The 25,064-nt window shown below is 43.2% G+C and overlaps 1 protein-coding gene across 2 annotated transcripts; it reads right to left on the reverse strand.

Moving 5' to 3' along the window:
• Positions 1-10,649: 10,649 nt before the first annotated feature.
• Positions 10,650-13,556, reverse strand: zbtb42 (zinc finger and BTB domain containing 42). Of its 2 annotated transcripts, none has more exons than XM_070877510.1 (2): positions 13,420-13,556; positions 10,650-12,258 (listed from the first exon to the last, which is right to left on the reverse strand). In XM_070877510.1, the coding sequence occupies exon 2, from the start codon at positions 12,242-12,244 to the stop codon at positions 10,820-10,822; it is 1,425 nt and encodes a 474-aa protein (XP_070733611.1). In that variant the 5' UTR covers positions 12,245-12,258; positions 13,420-13,556; the 3' UTR covers positions 10,650-10,819. The 2 variants fall into 2 exon arrangements, with proteins under 2 accessions (XP_070733611.1, XP_070733609.1); XM_070877508.1 differs by having other exon boundaries at positions 10,650-12,261.
• Positions 13,557-25,064: the final 11,508 nt, after the last annotated feature.

Raw genomic sequence — 25,064 nt, forward strand, 5'->3', positions numbered from 1 at the left:
TATTTTGGATTACACCTTAATGGGGTTCAGTAAGCCAATTTGTTTCAATTATCAGCACCGTTTAAGTCAGTCATTAATAAAAAAGGTCCAGTGGCTACTTGCCAGTTGTAGTTTATATTAAAGTATTGCTTGGGATAGCTTAATTTACCTTCAGTGAATAATTTATATTTGTGCATGCACTAAATCACACATTAACAACTAGACTCTAGATGTGCATAATTACATTTGCATTTGTGGCTCAACAGACTGCATTCAGGGTGAATCCTACCAAAAATGTTCATATGAGCATTACCCATTAGATGTTAATATCCATACTTGTGCTATTCCAAATTTCTCTTAATATTGACAAATCTAAAACACCTTTTCATCAACATCCTGAAAATGCAAATGCAGCTTTAAAAAAATGCTAAGATCCTTTCCTGCTAACTTTCTGGCCTCTCCTGAATCACAGCAGAGCCCAATCCTGCCCTGCCTTGACATCCATTTTCACCAGGGGTCACTGTATAGCAAAGATAGAAACTCTGGCAAATTAACACCTTAACTCAGCAATGCTGATGAGGCCCATAATACTACCTCTGACATCACCCTGGTGAGATCGCAGATTGAACCTGGGATCTTCCTGGTCTGTTAAGCTCAGCTACTGACTGGATTAACTTACTGAGCCATCAGAAAGCTGTAAACAATGTTTTCTTTGTATCTAGCGCTGATCTACTTTATAATCAGTGACTGACAAAGTTACGTAAATACCTGCCATTAAATCTTCTGTCCTTGCCATTATGCTTTGCATTGGGCATTGTTTACTTCCTCCTTTCACAGGCTCCTATGCAAATAACACTTTGTTTTGAAAGGAAAATGAAAGGCTCAGCCCACACCACCTAGAAAATAAACCACTCATGTTAGACTTTGAAATTTTACTCGCCCTTTCGAGGTGTGGATTATGCAGAATATTTACCAATGGATCATTGCCCTCCCCAAAGAATTATCCATGAAAATAATTGTGGCATGATTAGGGGTAGGGTAAGTATCCAGTGGCATTATCACAAATATCAAAATAATTTTTAAACATGTACTGGAATTGTTAATGAAACATACAGCCTGGTAGCTTTAGTGTTGGACCTCCATCAGAGCACCAAAGTTGCATACAAATGCAGCTGTCTTCACTGGGTGGATTTTATCTGGTCTCAGCTGAGCTGACAGATGGAGCACAGTGAAGAAATGGAGTGGCTTCATCTCGAGGGTAGCAAAAGCTGGCAGGATCTTGAATGCTCCACACAAGTGCTTTTCTGCAGCCAATCACTTAGTGACATCAATAGCAGCTGTAACCACGACTGCAGTCTTGACAGTTTTACTCCTGGGTGAAGATAGAACTGCACCAGATACAGGGAGGGAAAACCTACTTTTCTTTGGAAAACTGCATTTATTTTCAACTCCAAGATATTGATGTAGGAAAGTTATGAAGGGAAATGAAGTTAAATATCTTAAAGCAGTAAAAGTAATAATTTAAAACATGAATATGAGTCAATGGTCAGCCCATTGGCCAGTTCTGTTGTTTAGATTGCTAACTTACTGTGATGCAAAACGATATTTTGAATTTATGCTGGTGTTCTCTCAAATAGTAAGACTTCCAGCCGGTTACAGAAGATTCTAAACTAGGTGCTGCCTCTGTGGTAGGGAAAGACTAAAGGTCACATTGCCCTGAACCACTGTTGCAGCAGCTATATAGCAGCATGTGGAATAATATGCCATATGGTAGAAGAGAGAGACGTGGGTGGTTCAAACTATATTAAATATAGTTTGTGCAGGGAAATGGATGGAGGCAGCGCCCAGTGAAGGAATGAGTAGGAATTTTTATTTTACTTTTAATTGGTGTCCATTTTCAGTACAGAGCAGGTGCACGGTTAGTTTTATGCACACACATGGGATCTTACAGGGAGAGCTTGCATATACAACGAAGTACTTCTCAGGACAATGATTGGACTCTTAAGCTAGGTATTCAGAGAGGCTGTGTGCGTGTGTGGGAGGGGAGGGAAGGGAGGAAGACAAGGTAGAAATAAGCATTTAAAAAGGACAGAAGGGAAGACAAGGAAATGCATATCAATGCTGGCTAAATAGAGGACCAACCAAGAGTGTTGCAGGCGAATCAGAAAAACACATCTTAATATACATAAGTCTAATAACCTAACTCCTATGGTTATTGTACTCTTTCCATGGTCTTCCTATTGCAATAACCAGAACGTGCACAAAGCTAAATAAGAAATTCTAAAAATAACTAATATTTTGGTAGAATATGCATATAGAATACTGAAATTTATGAATTTTGCATGTCTGGAGAACTTTCAGCACTAACAGTAGCAGCATATGCCACTGCATTTATTAAATTTCAAAGTATTTAATGTTTTCACAATATTAATCCAATGTTTATATATAAATATTGGATGAAAGTTTAACATGAAAACCTTTGCAAGTCACAAATGCATTTATCAAGATTACATCTAAAAATAAAATGGGAATTGCTTTCCTATAAGGAATGATGGGTACATCCGCCACCACCTTTCTTGACCCCTCCACTGCCTGTATGTTGTTGAACTGTTTTTATGACCTATAAGTCTTTAATTAGCTACAATTTCCTTCAGTTAAACATTGGGAAAAGTGAAGCCATTATCTTCGGAACCGGCCTCAAACTCCATACCAATTCCAACCCCCTCCCCAGCCACTGTTTGGAGTTGAAACCGACATCCTAGGCTGTACAATCTAAAATTCTTTCCCTAAACCTCTTCACCACCCTCTCCTCCTTTAAGACTCGTAGGGCTAGAAATTCGGTTTTCAGCGAAAACGGTATTTTTTCACCAAAACTACCGTTTGCTTTGCTACCACCAGTAGGCCGGGAATTCAACCTTTAATTTGCGCAGCGGTAAAAAGCGGCGTTGCACAAGGATTCTCGTCAACTTTAGTCAGAGGCCAATAGCGCTGCGAGAAAGGCCTTGGAGGGGGGCAAAACACCATGAAGGGAAAAAAAAATTCACAAAACATTCACAAGACATGTATCGATCGTATCATTGAAAAATAATTTAAAACTAAAATCTTTAACTTACCTTTTTTTTTTAAAAAAACAAGTCTTCACACTTAACACTGCTGGCAGGGCTGCATAACAGATTTTACCCAGTCGGCATTCTGAGCACAGAATACAGGTGCGGAGAGCGCCAAATTTTTGGCGAAAACTTTATTTTGGGTTTTGCACAGCAGCGCTCCTCTCTCCAGCGGTACGTGGAAAGCGGTACGTGGAAAGCACCGCCACAAAGTCACCAAATTTCCCGCTGACCAGTTTTGCGCCAAATATGAAGTATCGCCAAAAAACCAGTCGCAAAGTCGGCGAATTTCTAGCCCAAAGAAACCACCTCTGCATCAAAACTTTTGGTTTCCCCTCTGAATCTCTCATTTGGCTCGGCAGCAGTGTTAATCTGATTATGCTTCCATGACGTGCCTTCGAGTATTTTTTCTGTTTCGTTATTGCATTTATATAAAACACTAGCTCGTCCCCAGCTCGAGCACGGTGTCCAGCTCTGGGCACTACACTTTAGGAAGGACATGAGGACTTGGGAGAATACAGAAGAGATTTACTAGAATGGTTCCAGGGATGAAGGAATATAGTTACGTGGATAGATAAGAGAAGCTGGAGTTGTTTTCCTTGAAGCAGAGAAGGCCAAGAGGAGATTTGATGGAGGGGTTTAAGATCATGAAGGATTTAGATGGAATAACTAAAGAGAATCAGTTTTCAATGACTGAAGGGTCGATAACCAGAGGGCACAAATTTAAGGTGATTGGCAAAAAAGAATCAGAGCGACCGGAGAAAAACTTTTTTTTTTTTATAAATGCAGAGTGGTTAGGATTTGGAATGCATTGCCCGATAGGGTGTTGGATGCAGATTCAATAGTAGCCTTCAAAAAGGAATTGGATAAATACCTGAAGGAGAAAAAATTGCTGGGATATCGGGAAAGAGCGGGGGAGTGGGACTAACTAGATTGGTCTTCAACAGAGCCGGCGCAGATTCGACGGGTTGATTGGCCTCCTTCTGTTGTACTATTCCATGATTTCATGCTATGATCACTATTAAGACTAAAAAAAGTGTAATGAGTGAATTTTGTAGGAATTACAACAGGACATTATTCATTACAAGAAACCGATGAACAATCACGTCTGACAGCAAAGTACATGGCTAGATGTGCAGTCAGAATTTTCTCGCGGAATGGTAATTCCACAAATAATCAGCCTAAAAAAATGATTTGGCAAGCTATTGTTTCATTAAAAGAAAGAAGGAGAAAAATGACAAAAAAAGAATGCACAGAAAAATAAAGGGAAAACTCCAAGATACGATGAGATAATAGTGGCAATAATAAAGGCAATAGATCTGTGCTGGAATTAACTCTCCAACAGAAACTCTAATATTGCATTGTTTAATTAGCTCAAGTATAAATCAATAGTAAAATAGTTTAATTAGCTCACATTCCAGGATAGAACCTAGGCATTCATACACTGATAACAATCGAGTTACAATTCCTTTAATAAACATGCAGACTATACTTACTTTGAATGTAAATCAAAATGAAAAGCTGCATTGGGAATTTGAGACCTCATGGTTATTATATTATTTAAATAAACTGAAGAATTTAGATTTAAAGACAACTTGTATTACCACAGTCTTAAAACCACATTAATTTGTTGTGTTAATTCATTAAAACAACGTGGAGAAAACAATCCCTTTACCCAAATGCTGTATTCAAAAGGACAGACTTCAGAATGATCACTAGGTGGCATTGTTGTACCATAATGTCAACCATAGGTCAATGAGATTACAACAACCTCAAGGAGTACCTAGCCCCAATCAGCATACTGTACTTGGAACATCTGATATTTGCACAAATTTAAGTGAAGCAAAAACTTAAAAAAGTTATTTACAGCAACATCTTCCATAAAAGCACATGTACCATTTTCATTTATTTGCAATCCTTTATAGTTCTTTCTTAGCTACTCCTACAGAGAGCAGGATCTCAGCAATGGACATCTCCATGACCACCATTAATACTGTCCTGAAACAGCATACAAGATGTTCATTTCTTGCTTTCATGGTTTTTCCTGAGAGATACAATTCTCTGCCACCACAGGATCCCAGCATCCACTCATGCAATCAAGACACAGTGAAGCTTATATGTAGAAGAGTCAGTATATCAGGAAAGCTGAATGTTGAAAAAGACCACAGTTTTAAGATTAATGAAACCTATTTTATGAAAGGAATAATGAAACAAAATTATAACTTTCTTAATAAAAAAGCCGATATCGAATAGTGAAATGATCAGTTTGAAAGTTACACTTAACCATAGAACATATTAGGAGCAGGAATAGGTCATTCGGCCCCTCGAGCCTGCTCCGCCATTCAATATCATAGCTGATCTTCTACCTCATCTCCACTTTCCTGCACTGTCCCCATATCCCTTGATATTCAAAAATCTATCGAGCTCGGTCTTGAATATACTCAACGACTGTGCCTTCACAGCCCTCTGGGGTAGAGAATTCCAAAGATTCACCACCCTCTGAGTGAAGAGGTTTCTCCTCATCAGTCCTAAATGGCCAACCCCTTATTCTGAGACTGTGACCCCTGCGAATACATGAGCTAAATTATCCAGTTCACATCAGAACTAATTTCTTTAGAACATAACAGTATTCCTGGAAAATACCATTAATTTCAATAATATACAGCAAGAGCCCCTAAACACATGAGTACAACCCAACTGCAAATGATCTTTCATATTATGCCTTAGAAATATTAATTTACATAATACTAGTAAAATCAGCTCCTGTCCAGTGATGCAGCATGGTTGTAATAGCTTAGGCACAATTTATATATGTCTTGAAGCTTTAGTAATTGTATAATCTGGAGTTAAATCAGTAATACTTAATTTTTAAAAATGTTTTAAACATCATTTTGTTCAAATAAGTATGGTTCTATTGAAAAAAAAAGATATATTATAAAACAGTTAAACCTGAAAATGAGAACATTCAAATGTAACAGTTAAGTAAAACATACATTTTTGTAATGCCCAGTATTAAAACATGTAGAATACACAACTTTTGCCCTGCTAAGGACCAAACACACAAGAGACCCTATGAAGTGCTGCAGTTAACAGCAAGTCATCAAAATACAGGTGACATCTGTAGCAGTCATGACCACCACACACAACTTCACCTTGCTCAGTTCTGAATTAGTATCAATCAAAAGAAAACAGACTCTTCCTGGAATGTGTTCTTAAAGCACAGATCTATCCAACCTAAAACATTAAAATTGGTTGCTAGGTTATGAATTTTTTTTTTAAGTTACTCTTTCCCAATAGTGATCAGTCCAAATATTGCTCTTTGGTAACAAAATGTACATGGAACTAGTGACCAAAACAACAAGCAGCTTGGGGCTTTTGCAAAAGCATTAAGAGTAAATCTACTTCAGCAATATCTACAAAGTTACATTTCAAAACCCATCTCATCTAATGTTCCAATTCATATAAAACAGCATGTGGAGTATTCCAGAGTGCTGTAAATTTTAGAGAGCTACAAAATGACAGTTGTGCAGCACATGGTGCACCAAAGTAAATTGGTGTCAGAATATAAAGACTTGTGTTTATACTCACGTTCCTTTCTAATCTCACTTAGGCAATTTAGGAAAGGCACATCCAGATAGAAAGAAAAATTGTCATGTGGCAACAGCTCACGTGCTGTGCAGTTAGTACAATGCTAAAAAGATACATTTTTTTAAATGTTAAACATTAACTTTTAAAGATTAGTACAGCATTAAGGACAGAATTAATGGGTTTAAACCCCACTCCAGAGACTTGCCTTGTACCAGTGTAGGACTGAGGGAATGCTGCATTGTCAGAGGTGCCGTCTTTCGGATGAGATATTAAGCCGAAGCCCCGTCTGCCCTTTCAGGTGGGCATAAAAGATCCGAAGGCACTATTCAAACAGGGGAGTTCTCCTGGTGCTCTGACCAACATTTATTCCTTAACCAATCATCACTAAAACAGATGAGCTTGTCATTTAACTCATTATTTGTTGGACCTTTCTGTGCACAAATTGGCTGCCACATTTGCCTGCATAAGAACTGTGACTACACTTCCAAAGTGCTCACAGCCAATGAAGTACTTTTGAACATTGAGGATGTGAAGATGCTAAATAAATGCAGATTCTTTATTCCTTGTTATCTTTGCTAAATTAATACCAGATCAGCTGTGTATTAATTTTAGGCTGCATTTCTATAGACCCAGTAGGTGAATTATAAATTGACCATTATGAAGCTTAACTTGTAAATTGAAAATGGCCTTGGTTGTCTTAAAAAGTCAGAGTGCTCCTTCCATCTGTTTGATGTTAAAGAACTTAATGTTGCATATTAATCCAGAAGTCAGTCAATCAATAATTTTCACCACTCATGTTTTTTTGTTAGAGATGACAATGAGATAAGCCACTGCAACATATCAAACAACTTGTATTTATATAGCACCTTTTAAGGTAGTGAAACATTCCAAGGTGTTTCACAGGACTATTTTGCGATAAAAATTTGACACCGAGCCGCACAAGTAGAAATTAGCGCAGATGACTAAGAGCTTGGTCAAAGAGGTATGTATTAAGGAGCGTCTTGAAGAAGGAAAGGGAGCTAGAGAGACGTAGGCAGAGAGTTCCAGAGCTTGAAGCCTAGGCAATAGAAGGCACAGCCACCAATGGTTGAGCGATTACAATCAGGGATGTTCAAGAGGGCAGAATTAGAGGAGCACAGACATCTTGGGGGGGGGGGGGTTGTGGGGCTGGAGTAGATTACAGTCCAATTTCAGAATAAAATTAAGTATTCTGTACAAAATGTTCTGCATGAATTTCTGTTCATTGGAGCATCTAATACAGTACAAAAGGTCCTAAATAGGTATGGTCAATAACTTAAGATGCAAATATTTGTACCCTTTGAAGACAAGAATGGGCCATTAATAAATGGGTCTAGCATTAATATAAAATCGCACACAGAATTAATGTTTTGTTTAATTTTTAAAAATTCATTGGTGACCTCCATCATGCCAGACACAGCAGTGTGTGATTAACAAGAAAGCAGTTCAGCATTGACACATGCAGATAACAGTGAATGGATTAACATTTGATGTAAATATTTCAATCTATTCTATGAGCATTGTTGGTACAACCTCACAATAATCTGATACAAGACCTCCTCACTAGAGAAATTATACCAAACAATTAGTAGAATCCAACAACATACTTTATGTATGGTTCCAAAAGCAGTCTTGTAAATGGGTTATTTTTCCCAAACTACTTATGCAAGGAATAGTGCACATCTGTGAAAATAGAAAATGAACTATTAAATGGATTTTAAAATGACTGCAAACAATGGACATAGATTAGCACAGTATGCCAATAGTGGAGGCGCGTTGCCATAGAACTTACTACTAGAGTAGTACATTCAAGTGTTACAGATGTTTCACACATGCAAAACAATTAGAAGGTTCTATCTCTGGTGTAACAACCTATATTTGAGATTTTTTAAAAACACATGCCAAAAGTGATTCTATGAAAAACAATCCAAACAAAGTCGTAACCTAGGAACGTAACAAATTCATCAGGAACACTTTTTCAGCAAGGTAATGAATAAAACAAATCTAAGACTGTAAGCTCTTATTTGTAACATCCCACAATGTAGTTAGCTTTCATAATTAAAAAAAACACGCACAAGTAAGCGTCAGTTCTTTTAATAAGAGTTGTTCAATTTTCTGAACAGGTTGCAACCGTGCACTGGTTATTCAATCCATTGAATGAGGTAATATATGAAGGCACGTCTTCACAAAATATACAGGCATTTAGACTTTGCCATGAACAAAAATACATAAGCACACGAAATTAGGAATCTTAATATACTTGAATTTTTTAATTTTGCTAGAACTAAAAAAACACAAAATTCTAGTCACGATTGTCACAGTTTTACAACACACTGAAACAGTGGCAAAAACAATTTTAAAAACAGACATCTTGCTGTATAAGCGCTAAAAGATTTAATCAAAAAAAAAATCACCCTTCACTTTCCGATTGTCCTCTACAGACCATACAGAATACTATTGTTAAAATTTAGACAAGGAAATATTTCCTATAAAAAAATGCAATAAAAGTTTTGTAAAAAAAAATTAGACTCCATTCTAATGCCTCTGCTACATTCTTACTATAAAACTCTCCATTAATAAATTTCAAGAATAGGAATTATACACAGCAACTCTGTAATGATCACAAGAAACTATAAATAAAATGTTTTTTTGATTATACAAAACCTTTACAGATCTTACCTGTTTTATATTTTAGGTTAGATGACTAGTCTCCAGTTTTTAAATTTTCCTCGAAACTGTTTATTTTAACAGTTATGGTAAATTGAATTAAAAAAACAATCGAAAAAAATCCAGAGTGCAACATAAATATTTTCAAGTGTGCAATACAAGTTGTTTTTAAATATACATTAAATGAGTGGTTTTTGATCTTCAAATTTTAAAAGAATTTGAATTCACATTTTAACTTCTTCAAAACCTTTTCTTTTTTGTTCCGGTACAGTTCAATAATACCCAATAATGATCAGGGAACTCATTACTGAAAAGAAATTCACATTAATAACAAACACCAGAATTTTGTGAGAACATGAGATTTATGCAGTTAAATGAGAAAACATTAAAAATGATCAGTAGTAATTGCTGTTGTATGAATCTTGTCATAGAACTCAAATTTTCATAAAATTACCCACTTGCTGAATCAAGATTTTAAAATACCATTATATTTGAAGAAAATTAAAGTTCTATGAAATTTCAATATTTAATTTTCTAAATACAGCATTTAACACAAAAAAAACACTGCATCCCAAACCATCAAAATGCTATAAATACAGTATCAAGTTTCATCAGGAGAAAGCAATAACATTTAGTAGTTGTTCTTAGTGCTATATTCCAATCACAGCAAACAACAAAATACAACACTTCATAACTGAATTTCTCCAGGAGGTAAGACCACAGTATCCCCAATTCACAGGTTAAAGCTGCAGTACTGTATAGTAAAACATCACAATTGATTTACCTCTCATTTGGAATGGTATTGGGTCATGTTGCTAAGTGAAATGTCATGTTGTCATCAAGCGTAACTATGTACAGTAAAACTATTTCAAAAAAGGATTTGTAAGAGTATTTGCTTAGATATTAATAGACCAGGCTAGCCATTTAACAATTGCCAGTATTAGTTTTATTTTACAAGCTCATTTTTCATTTGACAATAATCTGCAAACCACAGTATTGCTTGATTAATGGGTTGATACTGATTTTCAAATGTGGCTACTATATTTGATGACTGACTAATGATTGAAAGGGAGGAAGATAGATCATGCTACTACTAGTTATTCTCCGTAAATAGCACCATATTTGTACACTGAAATCCAAGGGGTGCGAAGAGGAATTAAAACACAATTTTAGGAACGGAGGTTTCTGAATTTTTCAGATATTTTAAATGGAAAAAGTACATTACTTTAGTATGACAACTGGATTTTAAACAAAAATAAGAAAACCATTAAAATATTGAAAAATTGTTTCCTATGAAGTATTGCAGCTTTAACAAATTTTAAAATATTGAAAGCAGACTTTTCACATTTTATGCAAGAAAGCCATGCAGTGGAATTTGTTTTACACTTTAATCTAAACCATGCAAGATTTCCAGAGATATACATTAATTTTAAGCAGATATTCAGATTTGCTGCTAGACATTATCTAATAGCAACACTCTTTACAAGACCACAGTGGAACTTGCGTATGTGCCTGTACAGGTCACCCGACTGCGTAAATCGTCTTTCACACCATTTGCAGGCATGTGGTTTCTCCCTGGTGTGCACAACTGCATGACGGCTGAGATTATGAGAGTACTGGAAGCTCTTTCCACATTGACCACAGGTGTAAGGCTTCTCGCCTGAGTGAGTTCGTTCATGACGCTTTAATGTGTACATGCAGGAAAAGGTTTTCCCACACTGTGAGCAGGTGGGCACAGAGCCATCAGTAGGCATTTTGGCCCGAGGACCATCTTTTTCCCTGAAGTGAGTGCTCAGGTGAAGCTGAAGAACATGTGGGCTTGGGAAGCCTTTGCTGCAGAGAGGACAGATAAAAATATGTCCTGTCGACATTACCATCCTGGTGTTTGAAATATCAGATGATGGTACGTCATCCTCACTCCCGTCTCGTTCATGTTCTACTCCTTCAGTATGTGTCACACCATTCCCTGGGAACACAGGTCCAAATCCTGCCATCATACTATTGGCAGAATTCCCACTCTGACTTGCTGGATCCATTTCTTCACTGTCCTCCTGGTCTGACAACAACTCTTGTTCATCTCCAACAAGTGGTGCGGTGCCCTGCTGCTGGCTGTCGGAGGCCAGCTGTCCAGCAACATAGGGGGAGTAAAATAAATCTCTTCCAGACACAGACTTGAAAGACAGATCTAGAGCACAGTCCACATCAGCTGAGGCCTTGATATGGTCAACAGCTCTTTGAGACAAAGGTCCTGTGGAACTATTTACACTGGACTTTGTTTTTCCAGCTGCTGCATTGCATGATTCTGGTTCTGTAGATACAGAAGTGACACCTACATGATCAGAGAAACTCCTAGAATGTCCATTAACCTTCTCACTGCCTGTGGGTTTTTTATATTCTGCAATTATACAATTTTGCTTGCTTTGTGTGTCAAAATTATGCGCTATTAGCTCGTCACTTTCTGAAGAACTCTCTTCTTTGACGGATCCAAGTGCATTACCATTCAATTTTTCATCTACACACAGTTCTTTATCTTTCAATTTCCCCTTACAGACTTTCACAATGTTGTACATGTGAAGGTAACTGGCTGCAGCTAGCACATCTTCAACTGGTAGACTATTAAACTGAAGTTTTCCCTCATACATGAATTCAAGAAGCAGGCCAAAGGCAGGAACTGTGACAATGTCACTGTTCAAATGCACAATGTCTCTTTTGTCCAGCTGGTCCCTGTAGAATAGATGGAAGTACATGCTGCATGAAGCAAGCACTGCACGATGGGCTCTAAACTGAACGTCTCCAACAAGAACAGTACAATCACAGAGAAAACCCTGGTGACGCTGCTGACTCAGACACTGCAGCAACTGCCGGCTATGGTCTGGAAACTCCATTCTTCCTTCATAACCTGCTAAAACACGAAAATCGAACAGAAATTAAAACAGAAGAAATGCCAGCTGCAGTTAATTAAAACTGCGCCATCAATAGCTCAATATATTAAAACACATGAGTCTAGAAAGGTAAAAAGACTCAAACTTATGTTCTTAACGATTGTACGGATTTGTAACGAGCACCAGTGTTCGTGCAGATGGCATCTGAAACACGACAGCTGTCAGAAAAATGTTATCAATTAGGCAAATTAAGCAACGATCATTTAAAGCAATTAGTTTCCCAAGTAACCACCAAACTTTGACACTTCAAAATGACAAAACAGCGTTAATTCAATGATCGCTCGAATCGCCAGAAAACAACTGTTTACTTTATACCTTGTCCACAAGCAAAGCGAATAAAACAAATTCTCACGCCCCCTTTTGGTTCCCTCCTCCCTCAAAAGCGTGAAAGCTTTTCTGTGTTATTTTTTTCCTTTTCGGACACCCACTGAGTAAATACGTTGGAAATCCGAAATGGATCATGAGGAAAGCTGCCCCCCCCCCCCCGCCAAAGCAGCAGAAGAAAAGCAGGAGAGCTAGGTTTGCTAACTACAGGAACAAGCTGGAGAGTCAGCTGCTCTGACATCACTGGCAATGTAAATGCTACCTCCAGCTGTGCTCCTTTTAATGCCATATGTTACTTTAAATCGAGTTCGCAGCCAACACTATCATGAAAGGGGGGTGGGGGGAGGAGGAGGAAAGAGTTCCATTTCTTCACCATTGTCCGACGAAGGAACATTTTTCAATTTTGTATCCTTCTCTTCCTGCCAGTTTAAAATGGGAGGGGAAAAAGTCCAACTTTCCAAAGTTAAAAAATATATATGCACGCACGTACACTGTAAAATTATAACAATTATTCGCTGGAAAAGTAAAACTCTACCTTGTTACTTCGGCCTAGGGGGGCAGTAGCGATAAGCCACTGAAAGAAAGGAGGAGGAAGCAAACACACACACAAACATAACTCCTAGCAAAGCCCAAGCCTCAACAAAACTTGGAGCGGAGCGGACAGAGAAGGGAAGGGAGCAGCAGCAGCAGCGCCGGCTCGCTCTGCCTGCCTGTGCTGTGCTGTCCTGGCTGGCTGGCCCGGAGCGCGCGGCTCAGTGCGGCCAGCGCGCGCCCCACCAGGTGCCCCACTTTACCTGAACACGGCGACTGGTGCGAGAGTCCGGCCCGGGACAAGCGCTCATGGGGACAGTGTGTGCGCAGCTACTGTGTGGTCCCTTCATCTGCGGCCCAGATGTTAGTGGCCGCGCAGCCAACTGTTGTTGAGTGTTGGGACTCGCCGAAGCTCTCGCGATACTTTACCTATTCAACAGTCGCTTCAGCGCCGAAAGGTCAGTCAGTGTATTTATTTCTCCCCCCGCTCCGCCGCTGCATTGCTGTCGTATTAATAACGCCGCCACTCCAGGTCTACCACCCTGTCCAGCGGTACCTGCACTGGGGACTCACGCTCGCAACGCACTAAAATAAATTAGATTTTAACCCGGTTCTATTCATATTAGTACTTTAATTCCCAGCAGAGCTGAAGATCAACTTTTACACATCAATTTATGATAATGTTTTCGGGGGACCACGCTATTTAAAATTGGATACTTTTTTTTCTCCTGCATTCTCTTTGCCACTATTCCTAACTCAACTTCCTTGCTCCTTGTTCAGTTAAAGATCCGTGATTCAAAGAAAAGCAAAACGTTCTTCCAGTACCCTGGCCAATATTTGTCCTCAACCAACGTTATCCAAAACAAATGCTGTTTGTGGAATCCTGCTATGTGCATAATACCTCTTGTGTTTGCCGACATAGCAACAGTCACTGCACCTCAAAAATAATGCTGTGAAGCACTTTGTGAAGTTTCCAATAAAATATGGTAAACAGTAAAATTAATGCAATATTACTCGTGAATTGGCTGCACAAAAGGATTGCGGCAATGGCAAACGGTTACTTTTGATATTTGATCCTCCCCCCCTCCCCCCACTTTTGTTTAAGTCTCCAGCGCCCCCACCACACACACACACACACACACACTACTGCTGGCATAGGTGAGATCATTAAAAGTCCACATGGAGATTCACAAATGAAAAGCCACACCTTATCACTCCATGGCACAGCATATGCCCACAACATAGCACTCTGGTGTCATGACAACATTACTTTATTAAAGGACTCTTAATGGGGGTTGATTAAAAAACACCACACCGTACTATTTCTAATGCTTGAATAAACTTACTTGTGGAATTAATTTAAATTTAAGGTAATCAAAGGGTATGGGGTGTAAGTGGTTTCCCTTAGGTGTTTTCAGAGCACCCCCATGTTCCAGGTCTAGAACTAGTGTGAGTGATTACTGTACTGTACTGTACTGATGAATGAGTCACGGACAAATGCCTCAGTCTCAACCGACAATGCTTTATTAAAGCTAAACATACACCTGCACCCAGTAAAACCACACACACCCTGGTGTGTAAAACAAATAAATGCAGTACAATACACAGTGTGGCCTGTCTAACAGGCCCCTAACGTGAAGTACCCCGACGTCTAAAACACCTCCCCTGTAAACCCCTAAGAATTTGGTTGGGAGAACGCATGATACCCCCTCACACCGTGGCTGTGATCTTAAAAGATGTGTGTGCAGAAATGCTCACTGATTTCACTGGCTTACTCTCTGCTTCTTCTGATGAAAAGGTGTCTCTTCTGGTTTCTTCTCTCCATCACAATACGGAGGGTTGGATTCTTATAGGAGCGAGGCAAAAGAGAGAGCTGTGTCCACATGGCATGCTTTTATATCCCAAGTTCGTTTGCCTTTTCAGGCTGAAGAAAGTTTGTTTCAAGGCTTCCTGTGTGTTAGGTATAGAAGAACTCCACAAGACTGAGTACTGTGAGCTAAAACTGATGTGACCTTAGTCTCTTTAATACAACTCCAGAGTGCCTAAACAGCATGGCAGACTACCTTTTATACTCCCTTGCACGAGGTGTGCAGGTGACCCTTGGGCCTCCAACAGTTGCATCCTCTGGTGGCAAGTCTTACACAGTTACAATGTTTACATACATAACATCACTCCCCACCAAAAAAAATCTTTGATACAAATTATTTACAAGTTGAGACGATCTGGGGCCCTAAGCTCCCTGGTTGATTGTCTGAGTTGAAACTCTGGCATGGGTGAGTTGATCGGACCATTGCTGCACTGCGGCGCGGCTGGTCTGACAGGACTGATGGGAATGGTGGATTCATCCTCTTGATTGACAGTGAGGTCGATTGCTGGTTGGGTGTGTGTTGGTGGATCGATGATGGTGATGTCCTCTTCAGGTTGTACCTGGTTGTCGGTGAACCGTAGTTTGGTCTGATCCAAATGCTTTCTGCATGTTTGTCCATTCAATAGTTTGACTATAAATACTCTATTCCCCTTCTTGGCCAAGACAGTGCCAACAACTCATTTAGGACCATGACTGTAGTTCAGGACAAACACAGGGTCGTCAACATCAATGTCACGCAATACAGCCGTGCGATCGTGGTACATGTTTTGCCGGTGATGCCATGTTTCCACATGATCATTTAGATCCGGGTGGACTAGGGAGAGCCTGGTTTTGAGTGCTCTCTTCATTAACAATTCTGCAGGGGGAACTCCAGTGAGTGAGTGGGGTCGCGTCCGGTAGCTGAGCAGAACCCGAGATAAGCGAGTCTGCAAGGTGCCTTCCGTCACGCGTTTCAAGCTCTGCTTGACAGTTTGGACTGCCCGTTCCGCTTGACTATTGGATGCGGGCTTAAACAGGCAGACCTGACATGCTTGATGCCATTGCGGGTCATAAACTCGTTGAATTCCGAGCTGGTGAAACACGGTCCATTGTCACTGACAAGGACGTCGGGCAAGCCATGGGTGGCGAACATAGCCCGGAGGCTTTCAATGGTGGCAGTGGATGTGCTGGATGACATGCTTACGCATTCAATCCATTTAGAGTAAGCGTCCACTATAACTAAAAACATCTTTCTGAGAAAGGGGCCAGAAAAATCTACGTGGATCCTGGATCACGGTTTGGAGGGCTATGACCATAGACTCAATGGAGCCTCCCTTGGTGCATTGCTTAATTGTGAGCACGTGTTGCACTGGTGTATGCATGACTCTAAGTCCGAGTCAATGCCAGGCCACCAAACATGCGACCTGGCTATAGCCTTCATCACTATGCCTGGGTGAGTATTGTGTAGGTCGCGTATAAATGTTTCCCTGTCTTTTTTGGCAAAACCACGCGATTACCTCATAAGAGACAATCCGACTGGATGGACATTTCATCTTTACGTCGGTGAAACAGCTTAATTTCATCTTGCTTTTTCCCGGGAATGACCGACCAGCTCCCATTGTGGACACAACTTTTTACAAGTGATAGCACAGGGTCCTGGCTGATCCAGGTCCTGATCTGGCGAGCAGTGACGGGTGACCCCTCGCTCTCAAAAGCATCCATGACCAGATGCAAGTGTGCGGGCTGCACCATTTCCACCCCGGTGGTGGGCAATGGTAGCCGACTGAGGGCATCAGCACAGTTCTCCGTGCCTGGTCTGGGGCGGATAACATAGTCATAGGTGGACAATGTTAGTGCCCATCTTTGGATGCGGGACGAAGCATTGGTGTTTATACCTTTGCTTTCTGAAAACAGCAAAATGAACAGTTTGTGGTCGGTTTCAAGCTCAAACTGAAGTCCAAATAGATATTGGCGCATTTTCTTAACCCCATATACAAATACTAACGCCTCTTTCTCGACCATACTGCAGGCTCTTTCAGCCTTAGATAGATTTCTAGACTCGTATGCAACTGGCTGAAGTTTGCCTGATACATTGGTTTGCTGTCATCAGAGGCAGTCCCTCGGAATCGAGGAAGACCCGCTTCCACTCCTAAAGTGAGTTCTTTGGTGGCTGAACAGTCCAACACGAGAGCCACAGACCCTGTCACAAGTAGGACAGATATTCATCGGGGGAAGGGGGGGGTTGGCATTGATTTACCACACGCTCCTTCCGCTGCCTGTGCCTGACCTCTTCACGCTCGCAGTGTTGAGATTCGAAGAGCTCAATGCCCTCCCGGATGCACTTTCTCCACTAGGGCGGTCTTGGGCCAGGGTCTCCCAGACGTCAGTGGTGATGTCGCACTTCACCAGGGAGGCTTTGAGGGTGTCCTTGTGACGATTCCGCTGCCCACCTCTGGCTCATTTACAATGAAGGAGCTCCGCATCGAGCAGTTGCTTAGGGAGTCTCGTGTCTGGCATGCGAACTAAGTGGCCTGCCCAGCGAAGCTGATCTAGTCTGGTTAGTACTTCAATGCTGGGGATGTTAGCCTGGGCGAGGATATTGATGTTGGTGCGTCTTTCCTCTCAGGGGATTTGCAGAATCTTGCAGAGACATCATTGGTGATATATCTCCAGCGACTTGATGTGTCTTCTGTAAGTCGTCCATGCCTCTGATCCATACAGGAGGGCGGGAATTACTGCAGCCCTATAGACCACGAGCTTGGTGGTAGGTTTGAGGGCTTGGTCTTCGAACACTCTTTTCCTCAGGCGGCCGAAGGCTGCACTGGCGTACTGGAGGTGATGTTGAATCTCCGCATCAATGTCTGCCTTTGTTGACAAGAGGCTCCCGAGGTATGGGAAGTAGTCCATGTTGTCGAGTACCGTGCTGTGAATCTTGATGACTAGGGGGCAGTGCTGTGCAGCGAGGACAGGCTGGTGGAGGGCCTTTGTCTTACGGATGTTAAGCGTAAGACCCATGCTTTTATATGCCTCGGTGAATACATCGACTATATCCTGGAGTTCAGTCTCCAAATGTGCGCAGATGCAGGTGTCGTCCGCGTACTGCAGTTCAACGACATGGGTTTGGGTGATCTTGGATCTGGTCTGGAGGCAGCATAGGTTAAACAGCTTCCCACTGGTTCTGTAGTTTAGTTCCACTCCGGCGGGGAGCTTGTTGACAGTGAGGTTGAGCCTGGCAGCAAGGAAGATTGAGAAGAGGGTTGGAGCGATGATGCAGCCCTGTTTGACCCCGGTTCGGACGTGGAATAGGTCTGTAACAGATCCGCTGGTAAAGATTACAGCCTGCATGTTGTCGTGGAGCAGACGAAGGATCTTGACAAACTTTTGGGGACACCCAAAACGGAGGAGGACGCTCCATAAGCCCTCATGGTTGACAGTGACAAAGGCCTTTGTAAATCAAAAAAGGCCATGTATAAGGGCTGGTGCTGCTCCCTGCATTTTTCCTGCAGTTGTCGTGCAGCAAAGATCATGTCCGTTGTTCCCCGTAGGGGACGAAATCCACACTGTGATTCCGGGAGGAGCTTCTTGGCCACAGGGAGACGATGGTTGAGGAGGACTCTAGCGACAACTTTCCCAGTGGTTGATAACAGGGAGATTCCCCTGTAGTTGCCACAGTCGGATTTGTCCCCTTTTTAAAAAATGGACACGATCACTGCATCTTTGAGATCTCCCAGCATGCTCTCCTCCCTCCAAATGAGAGAGATGAGGTCATGGTATCCATGCCAACAGCATCTTGCTGTCATATTTTAGCGCCTCAGCAGGAATTCCATCCACACCCGTAGCCTTATTATTCTTGAGTTGTGTTATGGCTTTGCCTACCTCTTGCAGCGTTGGAGTTTTACTGAGGTGGTGGCAGGTTGCATGCTGCGGGATGGAGTTGAGAACACTCGAGTCAAAGGCAGAGTCTTGATTGAGGAGATCTTCAAAGTGCTCCTTCCAGTGGGCCCTGGCAGCCTCGGTGTCCTTGATGAGTGTTTCCCCATTCTTTGCCAGGAGTGGGCTGGGGCCTTGGGAGTTTGGACCGTAGGTGGCCTTGTCTGCAGTGAAGAATCCCCGTGTGTCGTGGCTGTCGGCTAGTTGTTGTATCACCTGGGCTTTCCCGATCCACCACCTGTTCTTTAGGTCCCGGGTTTTTTGTTGGACCTCAGCCTTGAGCTGTCTGTAATCTTGCTTTGTAGCTCCCGAGTTTGTTTGTTGCTTGAGGCTCAGAAATGCTCTGCCCTTACGATCTATTAGTTCTTGGATCTCCTGATCATTTTCATCAAACCAGTCCTGGTGTTTTTTGGTTGAGTAACCAAATGTCTTTTCACAGGCACTGGTTATGGAGGCCTGGAGGGCAGACCAAGCGCTGTGGGCATTGAGCATCTCAGGGTCATCAAGGCATGCCAGATTGGCTGTGAGGCGCTGGCTGTATAGGGCTCTCTTAGCTGGGTCTTTAAGTGCCCGGCATTAATTTTTTTTGTGGCACTGCTTCTGCTGTCTCCTCTGCTTTGGGGCTATGTTAATATTGATCATGGATCGTATTAGGCGATGGTCCGTCCAGCAGTCGTCAGCTCCCGTCATGGCGCGGGTGATGCGCACATCCTTGCGATCCTTGGCTCGGACGATGACACAGTCCAGTCGGTGCCAGTTTTTGGAGCGAGGGTGTTGCCACGACGCCTTCTATTTGTCCCTCTGGCGGAACAGGGTGTTGGTGATGAGGAGTTCATGTTCTAGACATTTTGTCAGGAGTAGGGTGCCTCTCTGCCAATCACGCCACCCCAGAGGGCTGTGTCTTTGCCGACCCTAGCATTAAAGTCTCCTAGGAGGATCAATTTGCCATCCTTGGGGACGCAGGACAGGGATGTCTCAAGGTTGGAATAAAAACCCTCTTTAGCCTCAACCGTTGCATCGAGTGTTGGGGTGTATGCACTGATTACTGTGGTGCATTGATTCCGGGATAGGGTAAGGCGAAGGGTCATCAGGCTTTCATTAATCCCGCAGGGGGAGTCTTTGAGGCGGCCGACCAGTTCATTTTTGATGGCGAAGCTGACTCCATGAAGGCAGCGCTCTTCCTCTGGTTTTCCTTTCCAGAAAAAGTTGTAACCTCCACCCTGTTCCTTGAGCTGGCCTTCCTCTGCCCACCGGGTCTCGCTTAGGGCAGCGATGTCGATGTCAAAGAGTCTAAGTTCCCAGGCAACTCTGTAACACACAGCCAACCCTGTACGAAGGTGCATCACAAGCTAGCACTAATCGTTTACGCAGGTCATACAGTACAAGTAACTTATTAGAACAAAGTAGGTTTCTGGCCTTCTCAAAGGCTGTCTCTTGAGATTTACCCCAAATCCAGTTGCCACTCTTATGTAGCAACATGTGCAACGGTTCCAGCAAAGTGTTTAACCCGGATAGAAAGTTACCAAAATAGTTGAGGAATCCCAGGAACAAACACAGCTCCATCACATTCTGTGGTCTGGGTGCATTCTTGATGGCCTCTGTCTTTGAGTCCGTTGGTCTGGTGCCGTCTGCTGCAATCTTTCTCCCCAAAAATTCAACCTCTGGCACCAGGAAAACACAGTTGGAGCGTTTCAACCTGAGTCCCACTCTGTCTAGTCGACTTAGAACCTCTTCCAGGTTGTTCTGGTGTTCGGTGGTGTCACGACCGGTGATCAAGATGTTGTCCTGAAATACAACGGTGCGTGGAACTGATTTCAGCAGACTCTCCATGTTCCTCTGGAAGATGGCAACAGCCGAGCGAATCCCAAAAGGGCACCTGTGGTATATAAATAGTCCTTTGTGCGTGTTGATGCATGTCAATCTTTTCAAAGATTCAGCCAGCTCCTGTGTCATGTAGGCGGAGGTTGGATCCAACTTGGTGAATGAGTTCCCCACTGCTAATGTTGTGAACAGGTCATCCGCCTTGAGTAGTGGGTACTGGTCCTGTAACGAGAGTCGGTTGATCGTTACCTTGTAGTCTCCGCAGATTCTGACCTTTTCATCGCTTTTCAACACTGGAACAATCAGACTGGCCCACTCGTTGACTTCGACTGGCGATATGATTCCATCTCGTTGAAGTCTGTCCAGTTCAATCTCGACTTTCTCCCTCATCATATATGGAACCGCTCGAGCCTTGTGATGAACGGGCCTTGCATCGGGGACTAGATGGATCTGCACCTTGGCGCCTGTGAAGTTGTCGATGCCTGGTTCAAATAGCGACGGAAACTTGCTCAGCACTCGGGAACACGAGGCATCATCCTCTGAAGATAGTGCTTTGATGTCGTCCCAGTTCCATCCAATCTTTCCCAGCCAGCTTCTGCCGAATAGCATTGGGCCATCGCCTGGTACAATCCACAATGATAAATCATGCACAGCTCCATTGTACGATACCTTAACTGCAGCACTGCCAATGACTGGTATGAGCTCTTTGGTGTAGGTGCGCAGCTTTGTCTGAATCGGGCTCAGTTTGGGCCTTTGTGCCTTGTTGCTCCACAGTTTCTCAAAAGCCTTCTGGCTCATAATTGACCAACTCGCTCCCGTGTCCAACTCCATTGATACCGGAATACCGTTCAATTTGACTTTCAGCATGATAGGAGGTGGTGAAGGTGTGTACCCCATACACTTCTTCCTCAGGTTGAGTTGCCTCTCTTGTTTGTTCTGCGTGATCCGCGCCGGATCGATCATCCTGTGCCGACTCTGCCACGTGGTGAGTCACAGCACTCTTGCACATTCACTGGAGGTACCCCATTGTTTTGCAGCCTTTGCACATATAGTGCTTGAATCAACATTGATGGGCTCGATGATTACCCTCGTAGTGCCAACATGATGCTAATGGATTTACATTCACACCCGATGGCGGACTCTGAGTCATCCTAGGTCTTGCAGCTGCAGACGTGTAGGCCCTGTCATATGCAGTTCTGCTTGCTAGCGACGTTATTTTATGCAGAGTACATGCCGGTGAGCTTCGATGCCTGGAAGATATCTGTCTGGTATTATCACTCGTGGTATGAATGCCTGGGCTATCTTGATGCTTGCTCAGGTCTAGGGATTCAAGCACAAAAAAGTCCCGCAGAATTTCCCCCCAAAATCCAGAAAATTCGCAAGTTCCCACAAGGCATCTCAGGTCGGCGACATAACTCGCCACGTCCTGACCCTCAGAGCGGTGGTGCGTGTAGAAGCGATACCTGGCCATTAAGACGCTCTCCTTCGGCTTGAGGTGGTTCCGAACCAGCATACACAACTCTGTACATGTCTTCTCCATTGGTTTCTCCGGTGCTAGCAGATTCTTGATGAGGCCATATATTGTGAACCCACACATGGTGAGGAGAATCGCCCTGCGCTTGCTCGCTTTATCATCCCCATCCAGCTCGTTGGCCATGAAGTACTGGTCGAGACGCTCAACAAAGGCTTCCCAATCATCATCACCCTCCACAACTCTCTCTAAAAAATACCAACGGCAGCCATGACCGCGTGAAAGTTCATAATCTGTTACTGATCACCAATTGTTAGGTGTGGAAGAACTCCACAAGACTGAGTACTGTGAGCTAAAGCTGATGTGACCTTAGTCTCTTGAATACAACTCCAGATGCCGAAGCAGCACGACAGACAACCTTTTATACTCCCTTGCACGAGGTGTGCAGGTGACCCTTGGGCCTCCAACAGTTGCACCCTCTGGTGGCAAGTCTTACACAGTTACAATGTTTACATACATAAAACTGTGGGTGTGCCTTCTGCTTTTACCCAATAAAGTTTCTTGTTTTAGTGGCTTCCTGTGTTTGAGTTCAGTGATGGGTTTTCACTTCCAGGCAGTCTGGGCTTAATGGCTCTCTATTGTTCTGGTAACTCGACCTCGTCAATCAGTGATTACCTGGATAACAATGGACTCCATTAGCCCACCTCCTTATGTTGGCCATTGTCATTCCAGACTCCCTGCCCATCATTCTAAGTCCTACAGGGAGCCGCACCTGGGCCCCTCCCACAAACAGCTTCCAGCTTTCTTTCTGTGGTGGGAAAAATATTAAACGCAATGTCCAGACAATGTCCAATAAATCCTTGGGGTTCAATGCTTCCAGTCCTTATAGTTCCCCCTATGATATTTCAAGAGTTTTCTAGAACATATCAACGTCTGCTGGTGAGCAAGCATCGTGGTTCCTAACCAATCCTGTCCCCTTTTACTTTTAAACCACTCAAAATATACGTCTTCAAAATACAACTGTGCATCGTACTGTGACCATATAGATACAGAAAGTTACATTCAAGGTTCGTTAACTACGGCCTCTCATTGACTCCGGAGTACCTGTCTTCTCTTTTTACAAGAAATACACAACAGATATATCACAATCAAAAACTGTACAATGACGAGAGCATGTGAGCATATCCAGATCCACGGAGGAACCGCCACACTTATACTAAGGTCCCACCAGGGCGGGGAATTTATCCCTTTAATTCTTTCCCCTGTGTCCTGATTTGTCTGTTCCAGTGTGAAATAATGTTTTTGGGATAGCTCAACGGCCTTTAATAACATTGTTAGGTGTTCCGGCAGAAAAGGAATCTGATACCCAAACTGGGTAATGTACTGTTGCAGGTTCGGGATCGTGTCGTTTACCATAATATGTACCGTGGATGGTTCTGGGATCGGAATAATACGTTCCTGTGCCACTTGAACTTCAGCGTGGGGTTTGAAGCAGAAAGTACTGTCGGTGACCGGACACCAAGTGTCCCGGTGCACTCGATACCGGTCCACACTTGTGGTTGCGCAGTATGTCCCGTTGCCCGCATATGCTACCTGAGGTGGAACGTGGCTCTGAGCCCTCACCTCCATGGTGCAATTGATAGGCTCTCGACTCTCTGATTCAAACCAGCACTCTGGCCGATCGAACGCGTTCAAATGCTGGGGACACAATATGACGTATGCACCCCTGCTCTGGCACCCCTTGAGGTCAGTGCCGGTCATGACGTGCTCCCACTTTATAACAAATGATGGGACCGCATGATACTGCACGTGCACTCCTTCCCGTATGACCCCAATGTTCTCCACCCTGTATACCAGCGCTGGTTGTGATGTCCCGCCCATTACCGGCATACGCAACACTATCCCCATGATTGTGTGGTTGGACTGACCGCAATCCACTGGGACTGGGTAGGCTTCGGAGGCTAGATGGAGCTGACACGGGCTCAACGAATTACTGTACAGGCTGAACGCTGCGAGGTGCCGATTGTTGATCCATGACGGAACGCGCTCGGTCCAGCACTCCATGACAGGCTTTATTTTAGATCGGCCAGAGCCGGTCCACAAAAACCTGAGGTGCTTCCCCAGCCAGTTGCAGCATCCTTTCCACCCTGGAGAATGGACTACCCTGGGCATGACCTATGACTCTTAGGATTTCCTCCTTTAAGCCCACTATGGTTCCCTGCCCCTTATTGCTTTCAGCAGGGCCTGATACATCTTCCCCTCCAGGTAAAATAATAGCAGCTTGTGAACCTCTGCTCCATTACACCCATTAATCCCTCCCACCTGTTTCACCTCCGTGAACTGGACCGATGGGTCTCCTTCGTTGGTAAGCTTGGGCACCCATGAAATCATATTTTACAGCTGTGGGGTTGTGAATGGGAACACAAAATCACTTTGCAGCGCCCCCTGACCTTGGCCGTCTATGGGCGCACTGTATTTCTGCTGCCGTATGGGATGCATGGGTCCCTTTGGTGCTTCAAGCGGTGGTCGGACGTCCCCCACCCTGCCCCCAATCCTCACTACCTTCTCCTTCCTCTTCCCAATCCACCCGAGCTTCCCCCGGGGCCATCAAGCAAATCATGCCTTTGGCTTTGGCAAGAGCTGGAGTCAAACTTTGGATTTTCTCTTGGCAGGGCCCGGGATTCCCAGTTTCAAAACCCTTACTGCTGGCTATCCTATACGCTGTCTTAATATCCTTCAGTTGCCCCTCCAGCCCGTTTACTTTACCCGCTAGACGAGCGGTCTCCTCCCGTGCGACCTGCTCATTGAGCTTGGCCTCTGTTACCTAACACTGCAGGTGC

Source organism: Pristiophorus japonicus, chromosome 4 (genome assembly GCF_044704955.1).
Source record: "Pristiophorus japonicus isolate sPriJap1 chromosome 4, sPriJap1.hap1, whole genome shotgun sequence".
Taxonomy (NCBI): Eukaryota; Metazoa; Chordata; class Chondrichthyes; family Pristiophoridae; genus Pristiophorus; species Pristiophorus japonicus.

Coding starts and splice junctions, on each gene's coding strand:
- zbtb42 (XM_070877510.1), bottom strand. CDS start 12,244: ATGGAGTTTCCAGACCATAGCCGGCAGTTGCTGCAGTGTCTGAGTCAG.